Genomic DNA, 22,822 nt, shown 5'->3' on the forward strand with positions numbered 1-22,822 from the left:
CACCAGCTCTAGTGAGTAATCTCATTGACTTTGCTGGGACTAACTATTGACTAACACTTCTTCATCTAAGCCTACACAGTTTATGGCTATGCAGTAGGACCTAAAAGAACGTGATTCAGTGGAAATATTTGCTGATTAATTTTTTCATGCATAAAATGACAAGTTTCTCTTGTCTGCGACATCCCTGCAGTAGGAACTGCTTCTCTGAGGAAATGTATATTTACTGATAGCACAAGAAGTACCTGCCATATTTTTACATGAGTAATAACCGGCCTTGTGAGTTGCTTCTGCCCATAAATTTTCTAGACTGGTAGCTCCAAAAATAAGGGGGTGGGAATATTTGGGGGAATGTTCCATTCAATTAAGTCCCTTACATATACATTGCACTGAGATTTTATAAAATAGTTATTGTATATTAAATAACTGGCACTTAATTATTGCATCGATTTATGCAGTTCAGCAACAGTTGGGGAGATACATGTCTTACATGCTGAGCATACATTTTAATAAGGGGTTGCTATTTATTTAACATGCAATTACCATCTTATTAAATGAAATGTGCATTGGCAACACTCAATTTCAAGTGTTGCTGGAAATTTTTGCAGCTGTGAAAAACAGTAACTTTATCCATAGGCTTTGAGGCAGCGAACACAGAGGAGAGTTAGGGTTACTTCCAATTACTTCGGAGGAGACAGACATCTTACACTAGAATGCTTCCTCTTTTAGTGTAGGGGCAAAGATGCTATTTATTGTTTCTTGACCGCCATCAGTGGGCTCATCACTATGTCAAACAGAGGACTAGAATCTTTGCCCCAAAGGGCTAAAATTCAACTTCAGATACATAACAGAATGGATGGCCAGCAGGTGCTGTTTTGAGATTAGATATCACAGTGATCTAACTGTCTAGGTAGGTCGATCTATCCAGTGGTTCTCAAACTGTGGGTTGGGACCCCAAAGTGGGTCACAACCCCATTTTAATGGGGTCACCAGGGCTGGCATTAGACTTGCTGGAGCCTGGGGCCAACGCCCGAGCCCCACCGCCTAGGGCCGAAGCCAAAGCTTCAGCGTTGGCTGGCGGGGCTCAGGTTACAGGCCCCCCAACAAGGCTGAAGCGCTTGGGGTTTTGCCTCCCTGCCCAGTGCAGTGGGGCTGGGGCTTTGTCTTTGGTCCTCTCGTTTGGGGCAGTAGGGCTCGAGTGAGCTCAGGCTTCGGTCCCCCATCTTGCGGTTGTGTAGTAATTTTTGTTGTCAGAAGGGGGTCGGGCTGCAATGAAGTTTGAGAACCACTGAATTCTATACTATCCATCCTTCTCATTAATATTCACAAGGACAAACTATTTTGAATACAATAACTGGGTTTTGTCGGGGGGGGGGGGGGGGAGTTATTGAAACAAATCTGTAAGGTTTGGAAATGTTTTGGATAAGTGTTTATCTAACCTCCTGTTTCCAGCCAGGATAGAAAATATCCTAAATATCGCTAGTAAAGATGTTCTTCTGGCTTCAGTAAGACAGAAAGAGAAATCTCACTAAAAATCCTGTTCTCCCAAGACTATCAGCCCAAGAGCCCAATCCTGTTATTGCTGAAATCAACCTCCAAACTCCCATAAACTTTAGTGGAAGCAGTACCAGGCACCATTTCCGCAAACTTAAGAGACCCGCATATTTCCCATCAGCTTTGGTTCAGACCTAAATTGAAGCTTTCAAGGTTAATCTAGCCTAAATTTACCATGTGTGCTACTGTGATCCACTTCGCTAATTGTTCCCTAGCTCGGCAAATCCTTGTTTGTGCATCCAATGAACTTCCCGGCCAAACCTCCCCTCACTCCAAGACTTTCAGTAAGACAAACTACATACATTGCAGAGCACAGTTTCATTCACTTACTCTGTAACAAAACAAAACAACCATCATATTCACCAGTCATAGTCATATCCAAAACCTATGGCTTTAAACAAAGACATTTACTTCCATGCCTTTACAATGCAAACCAATTTCTTGTTTGTTCCACTGCATTTATGCAGTTCCCCATCACCTAATCCTCTATTTGAATAGCTCCTAGAAAATGTGATGCCAGGATTCATGTGTGTAGTAACATGGATTCCCCTTGAACTTATGGCAGTCAATGTTTAACCCAGTTTGAGAACAGTACAAGGTTTAATAAGTAATTAGCCATTTCCCCTATAGAGAGACACTGCAGTGTGAGCCGTACAAGCAGGAAATTGTAAGTGTCATTGTTTATGTCTGCAGGGAAACAGAAACCACTATGGTTGACTCAGTGCCATATTCTTGAATGATGCGAGTTATATTTGTAAATAACTGGTTTGCCTTCATGTTATCCCACAATACAGAGTATCCATCCATTTTCCTCAATGTCTTTAATTCAAAATATATATTAGATTGGACTGACACTGTCCTGTCTGATTGTGAAGCCCACTCGCCTGTCCCAATAATTATGGTGGGAATGGACCAGACAGCCTGTGCCAGAATGCTCATTATCTCAAACACGAGACACTGGCAAAATATCCAAAAGCCTTCTGGTACCGGGAAATTCACTGCAGCGTCTGACACAGAGTGGCTGTTCTGAGAGCAGAGGCCTCAGTACACAATGCACAGTCAATTAGCACGTGTCAGACCAGTCGCCACTAGAAGACAGCACAACTGCTTGTTGGTGACCACAAACAGAGAGCAGCACCACGTTACTTAAGAACTAGTGATAAATCAGTAAGCAAGTTACCTAAAACAGATTCAACAGAGAGTAGAACTGGTCAGGAATTTTTCAATTAAACATTTGGGGAGGGGGAGAATCTGGGGGGGGGACAGAAAATGCTGATTTGTCAGAAGCAAACCTGTTTGCAAGAAAAAAAATTCACAAATTTCTCATTTCAAGAACGTTTTAGGGGGAAAAAGTTACAAAATTGTCAAAATGGGATTTCAAAACTAAAATTTGGGAGGGATGATGTTCCAAATGTCCATTTGTTTTATATTTAAGCCAAGAATACTAATTACAGGGGGTTTTAAATTTTTTTTTTTTTAATGAAAAACGTCAACATTTTAACAAAATGTTTCAACCGATCAGGCCCAGAATTTGTATTGGACGGTCAGATTGTGAAAATTCTCAAGACTTTGGGTTTTTGTCCCGAATCAGAACAGGAAAAAAATGTGGAAATCTTGAACGTTTTCCCAGGATGAGAAAACCATTTCCTGCCCAATTCTAGTAGAGAGAAGTGGCTCCAAACATCCCTCCAATTTCACTCTAAGACTGTAGTATTATAAAGCTCTGGAAAAGATGCCACCAGCCACTGTGCAGAGTTCATCCAACCAAAACAACTGGTTTCCTGAGTCCAGACTATGCTTGGTTTGATGGGAGGAAAGCAGAACTTTGAATGAGCTCTGGCTCACCAGAACTAAACGCTCAGACACTGTGATGAGGAGGGTGGCTTAAGGGCCTATACAGAATAGAATAAGCTCCTGCACATATTTTCCAGAAGAAGTGGGAAATGCCTAAATCTAACTAAAAAAAAAAAAAATGTGCGCATGCCAATTTTTCTATGAGAATATATTTGAAATTGCTACAGCAAATTGAAAAAGAGGCATCAACTATGTTCTTGGCCACTCAGTATATTCTGACAGCATCAACACCTGAATTTTTACTAACCAGATGCTGAAGCAACATTACCTATGGTGTAAAAACATTGGTGGCAGGACTCAAGATTTCCCAATGCACTCTCCTGATCCTTTAAGCCTTAGCACCTCAGACTGTTATCTTGTCAGATCTCACAGGCTAAGCAGGCTCAGGCCTGGTCAGTATTTTAAGGAAAGCACGTGACATTTTTTCTTCTCAGTCAGTACTGGTCCTAAGCCACGGCATAGTGTTACGGGCCACTGCATTGCTACAGGTGCTGCCTTTCAAATGAGATACTCATTTCTGAGTACTCCTGCCTATTAAAAATCCAGAGGCACTCTGTGGCTCAAGTCAGAGTGATAGACGTGGTGCACTGTGCAATTCCAGTTTGGATAATTACATTCTGCCTGCTCAAGTCCTCTTGCAGTTTCAACTGTGTGCAGTACCATTTCACCTACTGCTGTTAACCAGCTGCCACATTTCATCCAGAGGAGAAGTGCTTTGCTCTTTGTCTCTGTGTGTGAGGGGGTGAGGGGTGGTGAAAGGCACTACAGAAACAGAACCTAGCAATGGGTTTGTTTTGGAAAAATCAAAATATAAAAAAATCAAATGTAAAATATTATGAGTGAGATTTTCAAAAAACATCTGAGAGACTCTGGCACCTAACTCCCTTAGGTGCTTTTGAAACCCCCCATTCTGCCCCACTAGTACAATGTCTGCAAATTTGCATTAACAAAATTATGAACACCCAAGACCAAGGAGTTAGTAATCCTTTGGAGAGGTGTGGCACCCTATTAGGCTACCAACTTCATGTTTGTTGCAGCACCCAGAGCACCAGTTTGTGACTATTATGTGTAGTTGCTTTATTCCAGATGCATAAATTTAAGCAGCAACTGAGTCTGCTGGAGCTCTGCTGACATCAGCTTCTGTGTAATTCAATGATATCATTCCATTGGCTGACAATATGGTGGCATGTATCTTTGCATTCATCAGATAGATAGAGCTAAACTGGAATACCAATTAGCATGCAACTCAATTACCTCACAGTCTAGTAATGCACAATCCCAGTTACCCTTCCCTGATGGGGAAAGGATAGGCATAGTACAGGAATTATATAGCAAAAACAGCATATCTGGAAATAATTTCCACCTAAATGATTACACAGTTAGCTTATCCTACTATACTGTGTACACACAGACACACACATATCTATATCAAAAGGTAGTTTAGTATATGAACCGCTGGCCTGGTTTCACCTTCCACCCTGAATCCTTTCAGAATCCCTCCCGTTTCACTAAAGCTAGTGTCACTTTATCATCTGTAATTTCCCAGCATGTTCTGTTCCGTCCACCCAGGTGCACAGCGGCCACAATCAGGAAGTGCATTTGCACTGTGGGTGGGGGAGATGGGAGTTGTTATTCAGATAACTCAAATCTTCAGAGGATCAGAGAATTCGCACCAGAAAACCCGCTCATGTGCTACAGCTTGGCATATCTGCCTCAGTTGATGAGTCACCAGTTCAAAGCCCAAGGTCAATGGAAAGCAGATCCCTGCCAGTCACTGCACCTGTACCTGTGGCTGGATAAATCAGCCGATTTTAAACGGCTGCTAATCCCCTAATCTTTATTGAAAATAAATACCAATCCCTTCCAAACGGCTGTGCCCCATTAACCACAAATCTGATTATGGCGAAGCCCACTTGGGAGCGTCACTGAAAAGAATAAAACATGGATACAATCAATTCTCTATAAATCCCAAACCATGCTGTGTACCTGTTCAGTGATAAAGGATTTGTATGAAAGAGTTTCAACAACTTGTATCCAGTTATGGATTTTAGTATTTGTCACAAAGTCTCTTCCCACAGGAGTAATTCAATGAACAAAACGTATCTGCATGTCTCTGGAGAGAAGGAGCAGTGTTGGGACAGGGCTGGAAGAGGTGAGACTGGTGGCAGTGAAGTGAGGGAAATAAGAGGAAATGTAGGCAGGGCACAGAAGGTTCAGTCCAAGTCAGCAAAAGTGGCTTTAAACCACCTTCACACCCTCAGAATTCTGGCCTGATCCAGGGGCCAAACTGGCCCTCCCAACGTAAATGAGAGCAGCCCTCAGGGCGCTCTACTTTAAGGCAGCCACCCAAGAGCTATGCCCTATGAGCTGAAATCTTCATAGTAACATACACAATGGAGACTCTCCGTCTGCTCCCGGCACTTCCCCGCCCCAACTCCCAGCACACCTTGTATACAGGGCTTGTAAGGTGGGCAGTGTAGGGTTGTTTACAGTGGCCGTACATGGTGCCTGAGCTGGGGGAATTCTTCTCCAACCCCTTGTGACATAGATCCAGCTCCATGCATTGCAGTGGCAGCTTATAGGGGACAGGGCAGGAACTGAAACTGTGACCTGAACTTCTGATTCATGCGTAGCTGTAACAGTGACTTCCTCCCATTCTCGGGCCCATAAACAAAGACCAGGATCAACACAGGGCCTCCAACCCACACCACTACAGCCTTGCTCCAAACCTTTTCCTCCCCTTTCACCCCCCAGGGTCCTTCTATGCTCCACCCCCTCCTGGGCTGAGTGCTTTCCTAGCCCACAGCTGCTCTCCCGCCACTCTGCCATCGATATCTCCCAACAAGCCTTGCTCTCAGTCAAGTGATCAAAAATAAGAAAACCAGACACAGGCCAGAGTTGGGATCTGAACTCCTCAAAGGCACAGCCCTGAGACCTCAGCTCTCTCCGTGGCAGGAGGGTGGCAGAAGGAGACAGAGGAACTGACACAATAGCTTGCTTTTCCTCCCTAGAATGCAGTGAAGATGACAGTGCTGGCCCACTGGTAAAAGCCCAGGCTCCAGGATTACCCAGTGCTGCACTTGTTAGTTATGAAAACACTGGAACATTGATAACACTTATAAAAATAAAATATCTTGGCAAGTCTTCCTTCTCCTATCAGCTTTCCACTGTGACAGAAAGGAAGCCAGGCCTCCTTTGTTCAACCCACCAAAAGAAAAGGGAAGAAAATGTAGCAAAGCAGGGCTTCTGTGCTACAACCACAAGAGGATGTTGCCAACTCTCATGATTTTATGATGAGTCTTGACATATAGGTGTTTCTCTTCAATCCCAGTTTCTGGAGTCCTGAGTTTAAGAGGAAATCCTAGCTTTCATTTTAACTCCAAAGAAAGTTTCTAGCCCTCGTGGTTGTGGACAAAAGCTTGAAAATACTATCTCTAAAGGCTCCCAACACAGAAGGCAAATCAAAAGAACCCCCAATTTATTATTTAACAACTCTCATGGTTTTCTGGGGCCTGAGTTGTGATATTGAAACACTTGGGGTAGGCAGTACTGAGTGTCTCCTCTGGATTCCATAATACAGGGTCCATTCGAGCTTCTGTGCTGGGATGAATAGCTCAGTGGTTTGAGCATTGGCCTGCTAAACCCAGCGTTGTGAGTTCAATCCTTGAGGGGGCCACCTAGGGATCTGGGGCAAAATCAGTACTTGGTCCTGCTAGTGAAGGCAGGGGGCTGGACTCGATGACCTTTCAAGGTCCCTTCCAGATCTAGGAGATAGGATATCTCCATTAATTTAGTTATTTAATAACAAGGCCTAACCTGGCTTTGGTGCTCCAGGATCCACTATAGCGTTCTGTGTTCCATTCACCATTAGTGGAGTTTATATGAACGCACTCGAAGCAGGTGCCTCTCCTGTGCAAACTGTTGTGCCACCGTAAGTGGAAAGCTGACTCGTGTCCCCCAGCTGGTAGCCATTATGGGAAGGCGAGCGAGAGAAAGACGCAAGGTCAATAAAACCATGCTGTTGCTACTGAGGCACCCGCTGTCGAGCAGGGACCTCAGTAGCAAAGTTCTGCCATTGATAAAAGTTTTACTAGACCTCTGCACCAAAGCAGCCCTGGAACCAGAGCTCTGTTTACTTAGCCTTTTCTCTTGCTGGGCTCCAGGATAGTGCTGGGAAGATCAAAGCAGAGGCCTCATTTAACATGTCCAAGTACACAACCAGCAAATCTGTTTATGTTGGATTCCTGCGTGCTGCATACGGCTGCTGTCTGTCAGCACTCGACTCTCATTTTTCGGCAAGACTGGGGGAGGAGAGAACTATTTAGTAGGGCGCTATGTATTTTTGTCTCCCTAAAACAAAAGTGAAACTCAGAACCAGGCTTTGCCTTTTAGTACCATTGCCCAGGTCAAAGTCAAGTTTCAGCTACATTCAGTGCCTCCTTTTAGGAAAAGCATTAACCTTAAACAATGCAACTTTCCCCATCCTTTCCTTCTACCTATTCATTGTGTAGCTGTAATTCATTCAAGAGGCTCTGCTGAGAGCAGCCTGAGTGGGGTGTGAAGAGCAGAAAAACAGGAATTCAATTATGTATTTACTTGGGATCCATCTGTTTTTATTCATAATATGCTAAGGGCATTTCGTTCTGGTTAAAGATGCTGGATTGACAGCTGAAATGTCTGAAGTTCTGTATGTCAGTCACAGGCTTCCCATTGTCTGACCAACATCCCTCCAAACTGGAACTGGTTGCAACCTTGCAATGACAGGGTATTTCATTCGCCATGTCTAACCAATCCTTAGCCATCTCTGCTGAGACTGCCAGAAAGGGAAGAAGTGTCAGGATCAGGGTGTGGGAGGTCAGGGCTAATGATCAGAGCTGGAGTCAGGAACCAGGAGTCAGAGCTAAGGGTCAGAGCCAGAACCAGGAATCAGAGCCAGGAACCAAGCAGGACTGGAGCTCCCTTCACCCAATCAGGCAGGTTGGCCAATCAGGTGGTTCTGCTGTAGTCCATCTGGGCACATTACTTTCCCTGTAGCTAGTCCCAGGCTCTGCTGCAGGCCGTTATTCCTGGCAAGAAGGATGATTTTTGCACACCTGTAACCCTGTGAGTGATTTTATGTTTGTGATAGGTAGAATGACACTATTGGGGTATAAGATAGACAGGAGTGTATTGCTTATTAGCTTGGAAAATGCATGGGGCAAGTAGGTGAACATAAGTGACTGGGTTATTAAGCTTGCTATGCTTAAGGACCTGTTCTATTAGTGTGAGGCCTGGTAGAAGTACTTATGTTAAAGGCTGGGTTTTAGCTGAAATCTGATAGGCCTACAAAGATAACCCCAGGTCATAAATTCTGCACTCTCATTCTGAAAAGACAAAAACGGGACCACAAAGGGGACTTGACACCACAGGATTCTGCAAGTAGGGTGTTCGGGGGGAGGTTTAGCAATCTGGTTAGACTGCATTTATATATAGGAATGATTAAAAAATTATTAAGAAATTAACGTGTCCACTTTCTGTGGAAATTAATGGGTATTAGGAAAAAGCTATCATTGTGGGAAAGTTATTCCATAACTGCTTAATGCAGAATGTCTTGCACCTTTCTCTGAAGTATCTAATACTAGCTACTGAACTAGATGGACCACTGATCCAGCACAGCAGTTCATCTGTCCTGTGATTAAGTCACACAGGACTGGGAGTCAGGAGATGTGACTTTTATTCCAAGCTGTGTCAGAGGCTTCCTGTCTGATCCCAGATGAGTCTCAATCTCTCTGTGCCTCAGTTTCTAGATCTGTGAAATTGGGTTAATATTTTGCAGCGTGCTGCTGTGAGACTAACTATGTTAATGTTTGCAAAGTGCTTTGAGATCCTCGGCAGAAGGATTGTACAGAAGCATAGTGTACGGTTACAAGAGGGCCTAGGATTGTTTTTCATTCTGGATACCTATTTGCTGTGAAATGCCCATCATTCTCTTTAACAAAAGAATCCAAGCAGCTGGTAATAACTAAAAGTTATTATCAAGCAGGGCCAGATTTGAACCAGCAATCTAAAGGCAAACAGCTCTATCCACCTCCCATTACTAATCTACTACCCCATGCAGCACCCACCTGGCTTAGCTTGCAATATAGAGTCTCCCTTCAGTGTAAACGCTGTTAATGTTAGTAGGCATTATACCTGCGTATCTGGGGTAGAATCCTACATCTGCTAACTTTTTCAAGTGAATATGCTGAGTTCTTAATGGTTCCCTATGTCATTTGCTCTGTAAATGGCATCCGTTGAAGATATTCCAACCCATAGAGGAACCAGTAGGAAAGTATTACTTGTTTCCTTTCTGCATAGGTTTAGAGAGAAATAAAACAGGGAATATACTTAAGAATATCCACAAAGGATCATAGAAATTATAAAGTGGAAAAGACCTTATCTGTCCCTCTACCAAAGCAGTACTGATCCCTACAGTATAAACAACTGTTTTACGTAAGAGGAAGGATGGTCCAGTGGTAAGGGCACTAGAATAGGCCCTGGGTTCAAGTCCCTGCTCCACCACAGACGTCCTGTATTACTTTGGGTAAGTCACTTAGGGCCAGATTTTTAAAGGTATTTAGGCACCTAAGGATGCAGATAGACATCTAGAGCAGGGGTTCTTAAACTGGAAGTCGGGACCCCTCAGGGGGTCACGAGGTTAATACATGGGGGGTCGTGAGCTGTCAACCTCCACCCCAACCCCGCTTTGCCTCAAGTATTTATAATGGTGTTAAATATATAAAAAAGTGTTTTTAATTTATTAGGGGGGACACGCACTCAGAGGCTCTCTGTGTGAAAGGGGTCACCAGTAAAAAAAAGTTTGAGAGCTACTGATAGTGAGATGCATCGCTAGATACCTAAAGACCTTTAAAAACCTGTCCCTTAGCCTCTCTGTGCTTCAGCTTATCAGCTGTAAAATGGGGATAATAGCATTCACTGCCCCACCTCACCGGGTTGTCGTGAGGATGAATACATTGAAGACTGAGGCACTCCGATATTACAGTGAGCAGGGCCAGATAAGTACCTAATATAGATATGCCGATTTGTTTTCAACAACTCAGAAATGGCACATCCACACTGTTTCACCAGACAGACTCTTCCACAGTCTTAACAGAACTTGCAGTAAGGAAGTTTTCCCATTGTATGGGGACTACATTTTACTTTGCTCGTTTTCATCCCATTACCTCTAGTATTAACCCACTTGCGTGCTCACAAACAATTGTCTTCTCTCTCTGCTGTTCAACCCTTCACATACTTGTAAGACACTTATATCCCCCCCAGGCATCACTTAGTCAAGCTAGACATATATTTACAAGCAGCTCTTTTAATCTCCCCACATAAATCAATCCCTCCAGTGCTCTAGTCAGTTGCATTGCTTTTCTCTGAACACCCTCCAGTTTCTGTATGCAGACACCATAATATAACGAGGCTTGGAAGGATTAGATTTTTATAGGTGAATGTCAGTAGGTGTCGTCCTCACTGAATACACACAAACTAACAAAAAAAAATTTCATTGATCATAATCGAAGTTTACAGCTAGGCAAAGTGAGAAAAATGCTGCCTGAGAGCACAGGCACTGACTGACTTTTGTTTTTTCCAGTGGGTGCGCCTCTCCTTCCTCCCCCGCCCTCTCCCCCACTCTGCAAGGCCGAATGGGAGCAGGACCTCGGAGTGGAGTATGGGCGGGATCTGAGGGGGAAGGGGAGAGAAGCCAAGCAGGGGTGGAGCCTCAGAGCCTGGGTGGAGCAGGGGCGGGGCCATGGTCCGGGCACCGGGACCCATTAAAGATTATCTAGCCCTGCAAGTGGTGAACATCCCCTATTTTTTTCGGGGGTGCTTGAGTCCCAGAGAGAACTTATTAGAGTCAAAATCCAGTGCTTTAGACTTACCACCAATGTACAACCAGCAGGTCAGGTGGCACTAAATGGAGAGATGAATATGAAAGCAACCAAAGCCCAATGTAACACTGGCATGAGCTATGTAATGGGGCATAATTAATAACAGGCAGGATAGCAAGAGAAACTTTCTCTCACGGAGACACTACACTTGGACCACAGCTCAAAGAGCCAGGAAGCTGGGATAGTCTCCTTAGGGAAGTGGTGAAATCCACATCACTTACTGTGAAAGCACCAGTACAACCAGGTCTGATTGGTTGATTTAAGGATATTTACTTTGCATATTTTAACGTGTGATGCTGACAATTTGCGTTTTAACAATTATAGCGCTTTAGCTTATTGACTCTCAATGTCTACTGTCAAGGAATAATTGCCTGACCCACCCATAATTTCCTGCAGCTGTGAAAATTTAAATAGATAAAAATAGAAAACAATGCGTAAAATCCAGAATTTCCTGCAACTGAGTAAACTTAAATTGATCAAAATCTTTAAAAATGCTTAAAAATAAATATAGAGATTAGCTGTCTAAACTATATTTTAGAAATATCAAATTCCACCAAGCCAAAATCGAACGCTGCAGCTACAGCTGTGTGATATAAGCGTATTTCAGTGCACTGCTCTAGTTACTGGAGCTAAACACTCTGAACACACGAAGAATGCACCTTAAAGCTGCTCCTTTGCTGCTTAATATAATCTTCAAGGCTTCTCCAGCCCAATTTGTTATGAATAACCTAAGGGAGCCAAGGCTTTTATTCTGCCATCCAACAATTAAGTAACAATTTGTCATGGAGCAATCACGCTGCAGGGCAGGCAAGTTTGTGTGATTGCATTGAAGCTGTGTAAATCAGGGGCCTCTCTGTACAGGTGTAGGTTCAGGACCTGTACTCTTCTTCTAAGTACCCAAGGAGCCTGTGGCACAAGATTCATGCAGACACAAACTGGTTCCTTTCTGCTGTCTCGTGTCTGCGGCACACACACGGCTAGATCCTCAGCTGGTACAAAGCGGCGTGGTTCCATTGCCTTCACTGCAGTAATGCTGACTGATGCTAGCTGGGAGCCTGGACCGAACAACGTACAACCGGCAGGTCAGGTGGCACTAAATGGAGAGATGAACATGAAAGCAACCAAAGCCCAACATAACACTGGCATGAGCTATGTAATGGGGCATAATTGATAACAGGCAGGATAGCAAGAGAAACTTTTTCTCATAGAGACTTACTAAGCTATGGGATAGTCTCCCGAGGGAAGTGGTGAAATCCACATCACTTAGCACCTTTAAACCTAAACCGGGTAAGTAAAATTATACACACATTCTCTCCCCCACCCCCTACACACACACCCGTGCCAACGTGGGGAAAGACTAGATGGCCGAATAGCTCTTTTCCAGCCCTAATTTCCATCGTTCTATGAATATTTCAGTTTTAACTAGACCCTGTTTTAAAGTTTTCTCCAGTTATGTTAGTGACATCATAAAATTCAAATTCCTTCCAGAGCAGAGAAAGGGACTTCCTGGGTTTTTGGTTTTTTAAACAAGAACCAATCTGAGAATGCTAAATGTATATCAAATGCACAATCACAAAACCAGGTGCAGTTTTACGGTTGTCTGTTAGTACCTGGATTTTTTTTTTTTTTGTTCTGCCTCTGTAGTAGCCAGATTAAAGAACTGTTAGCAAAATTCTGTCATTGCTTTGCAAACCATATGTAAAACTGATGTAGCAGAAATAGAAGCCACAGAATGTGCACTGATGCACAGCAAAGCAGCTGTTTGTGAAAGCAGAAAACATGGAGCGTGATTGTTCCTTTATGTTTGCAGCCTAGCGGCTGTGTCAATCAAGCAGAGAGGTCTGATACGAGGGATCAATGTGGGAAATTATCCTTGTCTACATAAGGCCTGAGCCTATAACTTGACTCCCACTGATTTCTTTAAGAGCTGATGACACTCAGCATCTTGCAAAAGGCTATAAAGCACACAGCTGGATGAGACCCATGCTGTACAACAATCGGAGTTTCTCCTCCAGCAAACATGTCCACCCCACCACCTTCTGTTTTTTTGGGCTGGTGCACACAGAGAGAGACACCAAAGAACACACTAACCCCAGCGATGGTACAATAGTACATTCTTCAGGAATATGGAGTTTTCACATCTGAGTGCCATTATTTTAACATCCAGAGGTGGAGGAAAAACTTCACCCATCCACCTTCCCCTCCCTTCGCCAGACAAATAAGGCATTCAGTTTGTCTGAATTTAAATTTTTATTGGAGCTGATCCAGCAACCAGAGAGTTTCTAGAAGCCAAGGCTCTGCTTCTCTCAATGCACCTCCTTCATTTTGACTCCACTGCTTTTGTACTTCTCTGGTAATCTTAATCTGTGGTCAGGGACAGTATAAAATGTCAGCTATTTCCCCCCTTCAACTGCATAGAACAGGCCTCACTCTTAAATCAAAAGTCCCTGCACCCTAAACCTCTGTTTAAGTACTTAGCTATAGCCAAGGACTTTAATGCATCATGGGCTTTTTTTTAAGCTATTGCTCCAAAAACCACAGAGGTAAAGCAAGTTCTCAGGAATATCAAAGGTATTCGAGGAAGGCTGGGAGGGGAGAGGGTGACCACGCAATGATTTCTGGCCTGCTCCTCTGAAATAGATGGCATTACCAGGCATCATTAAGAATCTGAGATTTCCTTCCTTCACCTCTCAAGCAGGAAAAATATTTTAAGATTTCTGGAAGCATTAGGAGCAGAAAGCAACTGCAATTCAATCAGAGGTCACATTTCTGCCACAGCCTCAGTAAATGACCTATGCCTTCACATACCGAATGGCGCTGGCCTTGACATGACACTCTAAGAATGTCTATGTTTTCTCTCTCCTCGCCCCCTCCTTTCTGTACAAATAGTAATCCAAGAACCACAATCAATCCATGGCTTGGCTTTGGGTCTCCGGCATGAGCTAAAGTTACCTCCAATCCTCCATCATGGTTTGGGGAATTTATTTATATTCACTTTTCTGGAGAGAGACCTTGCGTCTTGCCAAAGGGTCTTACAAAAGGAACACGGACAAATATTTATGGAACCTAAAGTGAAACTTAAGACACTGTTAAAATAAAGTTTGTCTTAGTTTTTTTTTTTATTTTCTTGAAGAATTGACCTGGCTTTTTTGGCAGTGAGACTAATCCCAATGCTATTGGTGTCTTAGCAGTTCATAAGAACCACATGCTTCAAATAAAGCCATTAATATCAGCTCTGATGAGTGGTTCAATTTAACAAATATGGAAATAGGTAAAACAGGATGAAGTCTATGTGGGATCGTTTCCATTCCCAAATTCAGACTGACAATAATGAAAGTGATATAGTATTCATAGAGCAGTTTTAATCCTGAAGGATCCCAAAGGGCCACTTTCTACATACAGACATTGCTCTGCCCACTACTGAAATGTTGCCACTTCCACATAGGAACGTGAGAGTTGTACACAACAGTTTAGACCAGAAAGTAGAAAAGAATATCACATTCAGCTGAAACTGGGGGGGCGGGGCAGGAGGGTAGGATTTAGGCAAGCAGAATGGAGTTTAATTAAGTTGGAATTCATCCATTACACAGGGGATACTACTGCCGTGTTTTAGATACAAAAATTAGGGTAAAACTATGTAAAAGTTTCTAGCTTAAACTGTCCAAAGCAAAGAAATTCAGACTCAAGAATGCAATACCATCTTGGAGATAAACATTCTCTTCTCTGCCCAGGTAAGATTGTCAGACCATTTCATATTCATGTATTCCCTTTAGCAGCTCTCCAGAATACGCTCTAATACTGCGGTTCTGAAACTTTAGCAACCCGAGGTCCCCCATTTTGATTTAAAAATTTTCAGGGACCCCCAAGGCTCCCTGCTCAGTCCCAGGCCCCACATCAACTCCACCCATTCCCCCAAGGCCCCATCTCTGCCCCACCTCTTCCCACCCCGCTCACTCCATCTCCCTGTCGTTTGCTCTCCACCACCCTCACTCACTTTCACCAGGCTGGGGCAGGGGTTGGAGTGCAAGCTCTGGGAGGGAGTTTGGGTGTGGGATGTGGGCTCTGGGCTTCACAAACAATTATTTAAGCCTCAAAATACTCCCTCAAAATAGTCACCATACTCACCTCATAGATAGGGAAACTGAGGCACGCAGAGATGAAGTGACTTGCCCAAGGCTGCACAGCAAGTCTGCAGCAATGCCAGGAATACAGTCTGGAAGTCCTGACTCTCAAATGCCCTACTGTAACCCCAGACAACACATCTTCCCCTAAACCACACTCCCTTCCTCCTATGAGGTCTCCAGCACCTCCATAAGCGTGGCCAGACTGGGTCAGACCAAAGGTCCATCTAGCCCAGTATCCTGTCTTCCGACAGTGGCCAATGCCAGGTGCCCCAGAGGGAATGAACAGAACAGGTAATCATCAAGTGATCCATCCCCCGTCGCCCATTCCAACAGACCCAGCATGCCCCAACGTTCTGTCTGGTCATGTTAATATGTGACAGAAAAAAGTGCCAGTGGCACAGCAGTGAGATGTTTCTGAGAAGGAGGAGGAGAAGATGGAGAGCACTACTCACCTGTGGGACACAATTGTGCTGGACTGAAGTGAAGGAAGGGTTGCACCCCCTTCTCAGCAAGTTAGAGAGACAGTGGCACAAAGGATACATGAGCAGATGCACAGAAGGTCAGCGGGAGCATTAGGGACCAGGGCAGGGGGAAATAAGCCTAGGTTTACCTATGGAGACCTGATGTAGGCAGGCGGGTAGGGGTGGAGGACAGCTTCTTGTGGGGTGAGTCGCTATTATAGCCTCCTCCTGCGATATAGACAGGAGACTGGCTGAGCAGTTGCCAGAGCACTTGAAGCAGTGGGGATGGTGCAGCAGGCGTCCCCATGGGACCTAGTGTGGGGAAGTGATCAGCAGTTGCTAAGACAGCTGCTGTGTTTCTGTTTCACTCCAGACATGGCTGCCTTTCAGTAGTGGGTACAAGCTTTGGGATACATCAGTGTGAAAAGCCTTAAATGCCCCAGTTGGCATACAGTGCCTAGCACAATGGAGCTCGGAGCACAGCGAGGGTCTCTAGGCACTACTGTAATACACAGGGTAAAGGTAAGATGCTGTACTGGGCCTGCTTCTGCTCTTATATGCGTTTTATATCTCCAGTGATTTCAGCAGCATTCCTCCTGATTTACAACCATGTAGTTGAGAGGAGAATCAGGCCTATCTTATTGCAAGAACATCCATTCAATACATACCCATTAAAGAAATGTTACTGCACAACCTGGGTATTTTACCTGGCATGAAGACTTGAAGTGCTGACAAAACTATTTCCCTAGAGCAATTAGCAGGAAAAAAAGGATCTAATAAATCCTCTCTCTTTTCTTTGATTCATTTATTCCAAGCAGAACAATCAAGGCGCTGTTGGCAGGAGAATGCATCCTCAATGGGTAGCTACTTGGAGGAGGAGGAGGATGGCTGGTAAGGGGAGATCCCCAGAAGGAAGAGTCATTGAGAAGGGATTTGTTGGGCGTGACATTTTTTGACCATTGGACACTATTTTCTTATTTAAGGGCCAGATTATGAACCCTTTATTCTTACTAGTGGTCAGTCATTCACATATTTAGTCCCCACTGATTCAGATGAGACTACCCACATGTAATGACTCACCGGTTCGAGTCAAGGGTTGACAATCTGGCCCTTATTGACCCCAATGTATGGTGCTACTTTAGTCTGTAGTGGGAAAGGCAGGGGCCAGAAGAGAAATGATAAAACTTAGCATTACAGATCACTGACTAGGGAGGAAGAGATTGGCTCAGCATTCATCTGAGAGGACTATATGCTGAGTAAAGGACGCAACCCCTTGCTATTCTTTTTTTAAAGTGTGTTATGAGTGCTCACAGATGTCACAGTGACAGCAGTGAAAACAGAACAACTCCAGAGAGTGACAGTGGTAACTTCCCCACACTGCCTGGCCTATGTGCCTCAGCTGGAGCTACCACCTCTGAAGGTCAGTTCTATCCTGGTCAGTTCCTTAGACCAGGCCAGTCACCGTGGAATCGGCGCATGGTATCAGAGCAAGAGAGCGGGTCAGCGTCCAGGCTGCACCTGAGCAAAGACTGGACTGCGGCCACGGACTCATCTCAGCTAAGCTGCTGTATGGCAATAAGAAAATACCAATTGTCATCCATTATTAGCATGAGCAGGATTAAAACAGTGGGACGGTTTGGTGTTCTAGACAGTGACCTTAGATAAAAAAAACTCCACATGTCATCATCAAGCCTTAAACCATCTGTCCTTCTGACACAGGGTGACACTGGCCCTTTAAGAGGAAGCAGGGCCAGTACACCTGTGTCACATCAGCTCACAACAATCAGACTTAAAAGAGGGCCCCTGGGCCCCTAGAGAGGAGAGAGACCTGGTAGGTCAGGGACTGGGTCAGTCAGGAGAAGGACAGGAGGTGAGAGCTGCCCAAGCCGGGAGACTGATTGTAGCACCTGGGAGAAGGCTGAAGGCAAGAGAGCAGCAGGAGGGGTGTGCTGGCTGGTATTCCCAAGCCAGAGCTCAGCAAAGGGAGTTGCTTTCTGTCTCTAAGCCGGACAATTGGAGCCAAGGGCTGGAGAGGGATGAAGACAGGGCAGCAGCAGAGGGGTTTACCGGTTGCCATGTCCAGGGCTGGAGAGTTGGACCCTGGGAAACCAATGAGAGGGCCAGGGGGAGTGATGGAGGCTGCCCTGGGAAGGACACTCCCAGTAGAGAGGCTGTGGCGGTTCCTGCTAGAGAGAGCGGGGTACACTCCAGTTGGAAGGGCTGGCATGGCGGTCCTAGCAGAGTGATAGAAGGGGACCAGCAAAGAGTCCAGGCATGGCAAAAAGTGCCAGTGTGACAAGAGACGAGATGTCTTGAGATTGTAATGACTATTTACACTGGAGTGAGAAATGGACTATATGTTTGGCACTGGTGTTATGGGCAATTTGACGCTATGTTTTCATAATAAACCAGCTCCAAGGAGGGACATTATAGAGGCAAGAGAGCCTGGTGTTCAGGCCTTGGGGTACCTGAAAGGAGGGACCCCAGGCCCACCCCAGGCTGTGAGTGCTACACCTTCAGACAGAGGAGTTCGCCTCAATTACAGGTTTGTGGAAAAGCGTATTTCAGCACTTTCTGCAAAGTCTGCAAGATGAGGTATTTGTAAAGAACTGGCCTCGTTTTTCTATTTCCTCCTGAAAGTGCTGTCCCAGCAAGGAATCACTAGTAGATGCTAGAAGTATAGCCAGCTTCTGAAAGCGATTGCTACTACAACTTGAAAATTAGCGTTTAGTGGTCAGCCTCTTTGTTATAACTAGAGTTTGAACTGGTACCAGCCTGTGACACTGGAAGTGCCTGGCAAACAGCTACTGCTATAGAAATATGGTTATTATCGATACTGTGACTAGAGAGCGGGGAGAGGAATTATTTAAATAATTATACAAATTATATGCAATTTTGGAAAGTTTTTAAAGACCGTATTTATACATAACAAAATGTTACTGCAACTTCTTATATGATATACACAGACATATATATTCATGTTTTATATCACATGGCTCTGCAAATTATCACATGGACATGACTACCATATGTGTACGGTCTATATATGTATGCACGGTCTATTTGTTCTCATATTCTATGAAAGCGGTACTGATATAATTTATTATACAAAATGCCAAATACATTGATATACGGTAGTATATTAATGAAACATACTATTACACAATCTACAGACTATTCCATATCTTGTAATACATGGCTATTTTCCCCACATGCAGAGCCTACATTCTGCAACAGCATGATGTCATCTGACCCACACTAACAGAATAATTATGGCCTTGTACATACTAGGAAAATAGGACCTGCCATTCAAAAGAGCTGCTGCTTAAACAGTGGTAGTAACAGCGGTGGCTGTAATGTAAGACAGAACTCAGCTGTTTTAACCATTGGATCATCCAACTTCGCTTAGAGCAGGGTTAGACGACACACTGGTAAAAACACCTGCATCAGGAATCCAGTCCATTGTTACCAGTGGTGGAGCTCCAGTTGTAGTAAGTGCAGCTGGGTGGGAAATGGTTTTCCTGTCCCATGAGAATTTTCAAGATTTTGAAATTTGTTCCCATCCCGAATCAGAACAAAAAGTTGAAATCTCAAATTTTTTGCAAACCAGCCATCAGAAAAAATATTCCAATTGCATCAACTGAAATGTTTCATTTAGATAATGTTTCATTTCCATTTCAACCTTTTTTAATTTTTCAATTTTTTTAGTATAAATTAATTAACACTTCTAAACGAAAAGTCATTTTGAACCAGAAAATGAAACTTTTTATTTCAAAAACAAACCAGGATGTTTCAATAATGTCACAACTTTTCTTTTCAAAAAAATGTTTCCAATCGGAAGTTTCATCAGGTTTGGTTTCAATGAATCGGCATTTTCTGACAAAAACATTTAGTTGGAAAATTCCTGACTAGCTGTAGTATAAGTTACAGTACTTATATCTGCAAGGTAGATTCATCCTACGGGAGTGGTTATATGCTACTGCATACTGACATAGCCACTAACTACTGTGATTTGAAGCACAGAATGCATACGATTTCACGCACACGGGACTTTAAAAGGCGAACGTACATTTCTCCCTACATGGCAAAACCAATGAAAGATTAAATGAATTTAATTCTTTAATCTGTAAAGTCAATTAACTGTATCGGAGGGGTGCTGGCTAGTTTGCCATGACAGCAAGCTTTGGAGAAATGCACTGGGTCCTTGTGCCAGATGCACCTTATCATTTTACGCACATCAGGTGACAGACAAACACAATATGAATAGTGCCCTCCCTCTCTGGTTTGTACCTATCTATTGATGCCATTGCCAGAGGAAGTTAAAAGTTTGCTAAATTACCTACTGTGAGTGAGCATCTGGAGCCCTGTGCAATGAGCAATCTGGCGTGGCCTTCTCGATCTTCCATTCCCCTGCACAAATTACTTCAGTCATTCAGATAAAAGCAGAGACAGATGAAGAAGCACTTGTGCCTGGAATTCCCTGAATTTCATTACCAACCACAGAGGGTCCAGACTACTACAGTCGAGCTCTGTGGCCGCTAAAACAGCTACACAGTTTGATTTCAGAGTGATAAAGGCCTATTCTCCTTTACAATCGAGCCTTCAATGGCTCAAAATGAGCACGGCCCTAATAAAAAGCATCGAAAATGGTACTGCAATGACACTGGATTACACTGCCACTCTTCAAAATGAAGCCTGTTGTAATATAAAAGACGGTTACTCACCGTTGTAACTGTTGTTCTTCGAGATGTGTTGCTCATATCCATTCCATTAGGTGTGTGCGCGCCGCGTGCACGATCGTCGGAAGATTTTTACCCTAGCAACACCGGCGGGTCGGCTGTGGAGCCCCCTAGAGTGGCGCCTTCATGGCGCTGAATATATACCCCAGCCGACCCGGCGCCCCCTCAGTTCCTTCTTGCCGGCTACTCCGACAGTGGGGACGGGGGGCGGGTTTGGAATGGATATGAGCAACACATCTCGAAGAACAACAGTTACAACGGTGAGTAACCGTCTTTTCTTCTTCGAGTGCTTGCTCATATCCATTCCATTAGGTGACTCCCAAGCCCAACTTAGGTGGTGGGGTCGGAGTGAGACATTGCTGTGTGCAAAACTGCTGATCCGAAGGCAGCATCGTCCCTGGACTGCTGCACTAGTGCATAGTGAGCCGTAAACGTGTGGACTGACGACCAAACCGCAGCTCTACAAATGTCCTGGATCGGAACTTGCGCCAGGAAAGCCGTCGAGGAAGCTTGGGCCCTCGTGGAGTGAGCGGTGAGGTGTGGTACTGAGACACCTGCCAGGTCGTAGCAAGTCCGGATGCAAGACGTAATCCAGGAGGATAGGCGTTGTGAGGAGACCGGTGATCCTTTCATTCGGTCGGCCACTGCAACGAAGAGTTGCGTCGTCTTTCTAAAGTGCTTTGTGCGGTCAATATAGAAGGCCAGGGCCCTTCGCACGTCCAGGGAATGCAAACGTTGATCCTGGCGAGTAGCATGTGGTTTAGGGTGAAAAACCGGGAGAAATATATCCTGGTTGATATGAAATGTAGAAACCACTTTAGGGAGAAAGGCAGGATGTGGACGAAGCTGCACTTTATCCTTGTGGAAAACTGTGTAAGGGGGCTCGGATGTAAGCGCCCTGAGTTCAGAAACGCGCCTTGCTGAGGTGATGGCTACGAGGAAGGCTGTCTTCCAGGACAGGTACAGAAGTGAACAGGTGGCCAGTGGCTCGAATGGAGGACCTGTGAGCTTGGAGAGAACCAGGTTGAGGTCCCACGTCGGAACGGGCTGACGTTGTTGTGGGTACATCCGGTCTAAGCCCTTGAGGAATCTAACGACCATCGGGTTAGAGAATACCGAGGACGCGAGTTCCCCTGGATGGAAGGCCGATATAGCGGCCAGGTGAACTCTAATTGAAGATATCGCCAACCCTTGCTGTTTTAGGGAGAGGAGATATTCCAAAATAAGAGGAATAGGTGCGTGCAATGGGGACGTGGCTCGTTGTTCGCACCAACAGGAGAACCGCTTCCACTTGGCCAAGTATGTGGTCCGTGTTGAAGGCTTCCTACTGTTCAGCAGAATCTGTTGGACAGAGTGTGAACACTGTTGCTCTGCCTGGGTGAACCATGGAGCAGCCACGCCGTGAGGTGGAGTGATTGCAGGTCGGGGTGACGCAGCCGGCCGTGGTTCTGCGTGATGAGATCCGGATACAACGGAAGCGGGATCGGTGTCTGAACCGAGAGTTCCAGCAGCGTGGTGTACCAATGTTGTCTCGGCCACGCTGGAGCGACCAGAATTACCTGTGCCTGGTCTCTGCGCAATTTGAGCGGTACCTTGTGGACCAGAGGAAACGGAGGGAAGGCATAAAACAGGTGGTCTTTCCAGGGAAGGAGAAACGCATCCGAGAGGGAGCCTGGGGCTCGACCTTGCAGGGAGCAGAACACGTGGCACTTCCTGTTGTCTCGAGATGCAAACAGGTCTATCTGGGGAAACCCCCACTTCTGGAAGACGGAATGTATGATGTCCGGACGGATAGACCACTCGTGCGTTTGAAAGGACCTGCTGAGTCGGTCCGCTAAAGTGTTCTGGACTCCAGGGAGGAACGATGCCGTGAGATGGATTGAGTGGGCGATGCAGAAGTCCCACAGGCGAATGGCCTCTTGGCATAGAATTGACGAACGTGCTCCTCCTTGCTTGTTGATGTAAAACATGGCCGTGGTGTTGTCGGTGAGAACTAACACACAGCGGCCCCGTAGGAGATTGAGAAATGCCTGGCACGCCAGGCGCACCGCCATCAGTTCCCGAACATTGATGTGTAGGGCTAGCTGAGGTGCAGTCCACAGGCCCTGGGTATGGTGCTCGTTGAGATGGGCGCCCCAACCCAGAGATGAAGCGTCTGTGACCAGATGCAGAGAGGG

At 45.0% G+C, this 22,822-nt stretch overlaps 1 protein-coding gene across 6 annotated transcripts in view; it reads right to left on the reverse strand.

Moving 5' to 3' along the window:
* The window catches only part of FGFRL1 (fibroblast growth factor receptor like 1), a 246,704-nt gene that overhangs the window by 131,780 nt on the left and 92,102 nt on the right, over nt 1-22,822 (reverse strand). The window contains exon 1 of one of the 6 annotated variants that reach the window (XM_065597215.1): nt 7,222-7,288. The exons of the other annotated variants lie outside the window; for them this stretch is intronic. Within the exon in view, the coding sequence (XP_065453287.1) occupies nt 7,222-7,273 (52 nt within the window). The 5' untranslated portion in view covers nt 7,274-7,288. Of the gene's footprint in view, nt 1-7,221; nt 7,289-22,822 lie in introns of those variants that run through there. 6 annotated transcript variants of the gene reach the window in all.

Source organism: Chrysemys picta, chromosome 5 (assembly GCF_011386835.1).
Source record: "Chrysemys picta bellii isolate R12L10 chromosome 5, ASM1138683v2, whole genome shotgun sequence".
In the NCBI taxonomy this organism is placed as follows: Eukaryota; Metazoa; Chordata; order Testudines; family Emydidae; genus Chrysemys; species Chrysemys picta.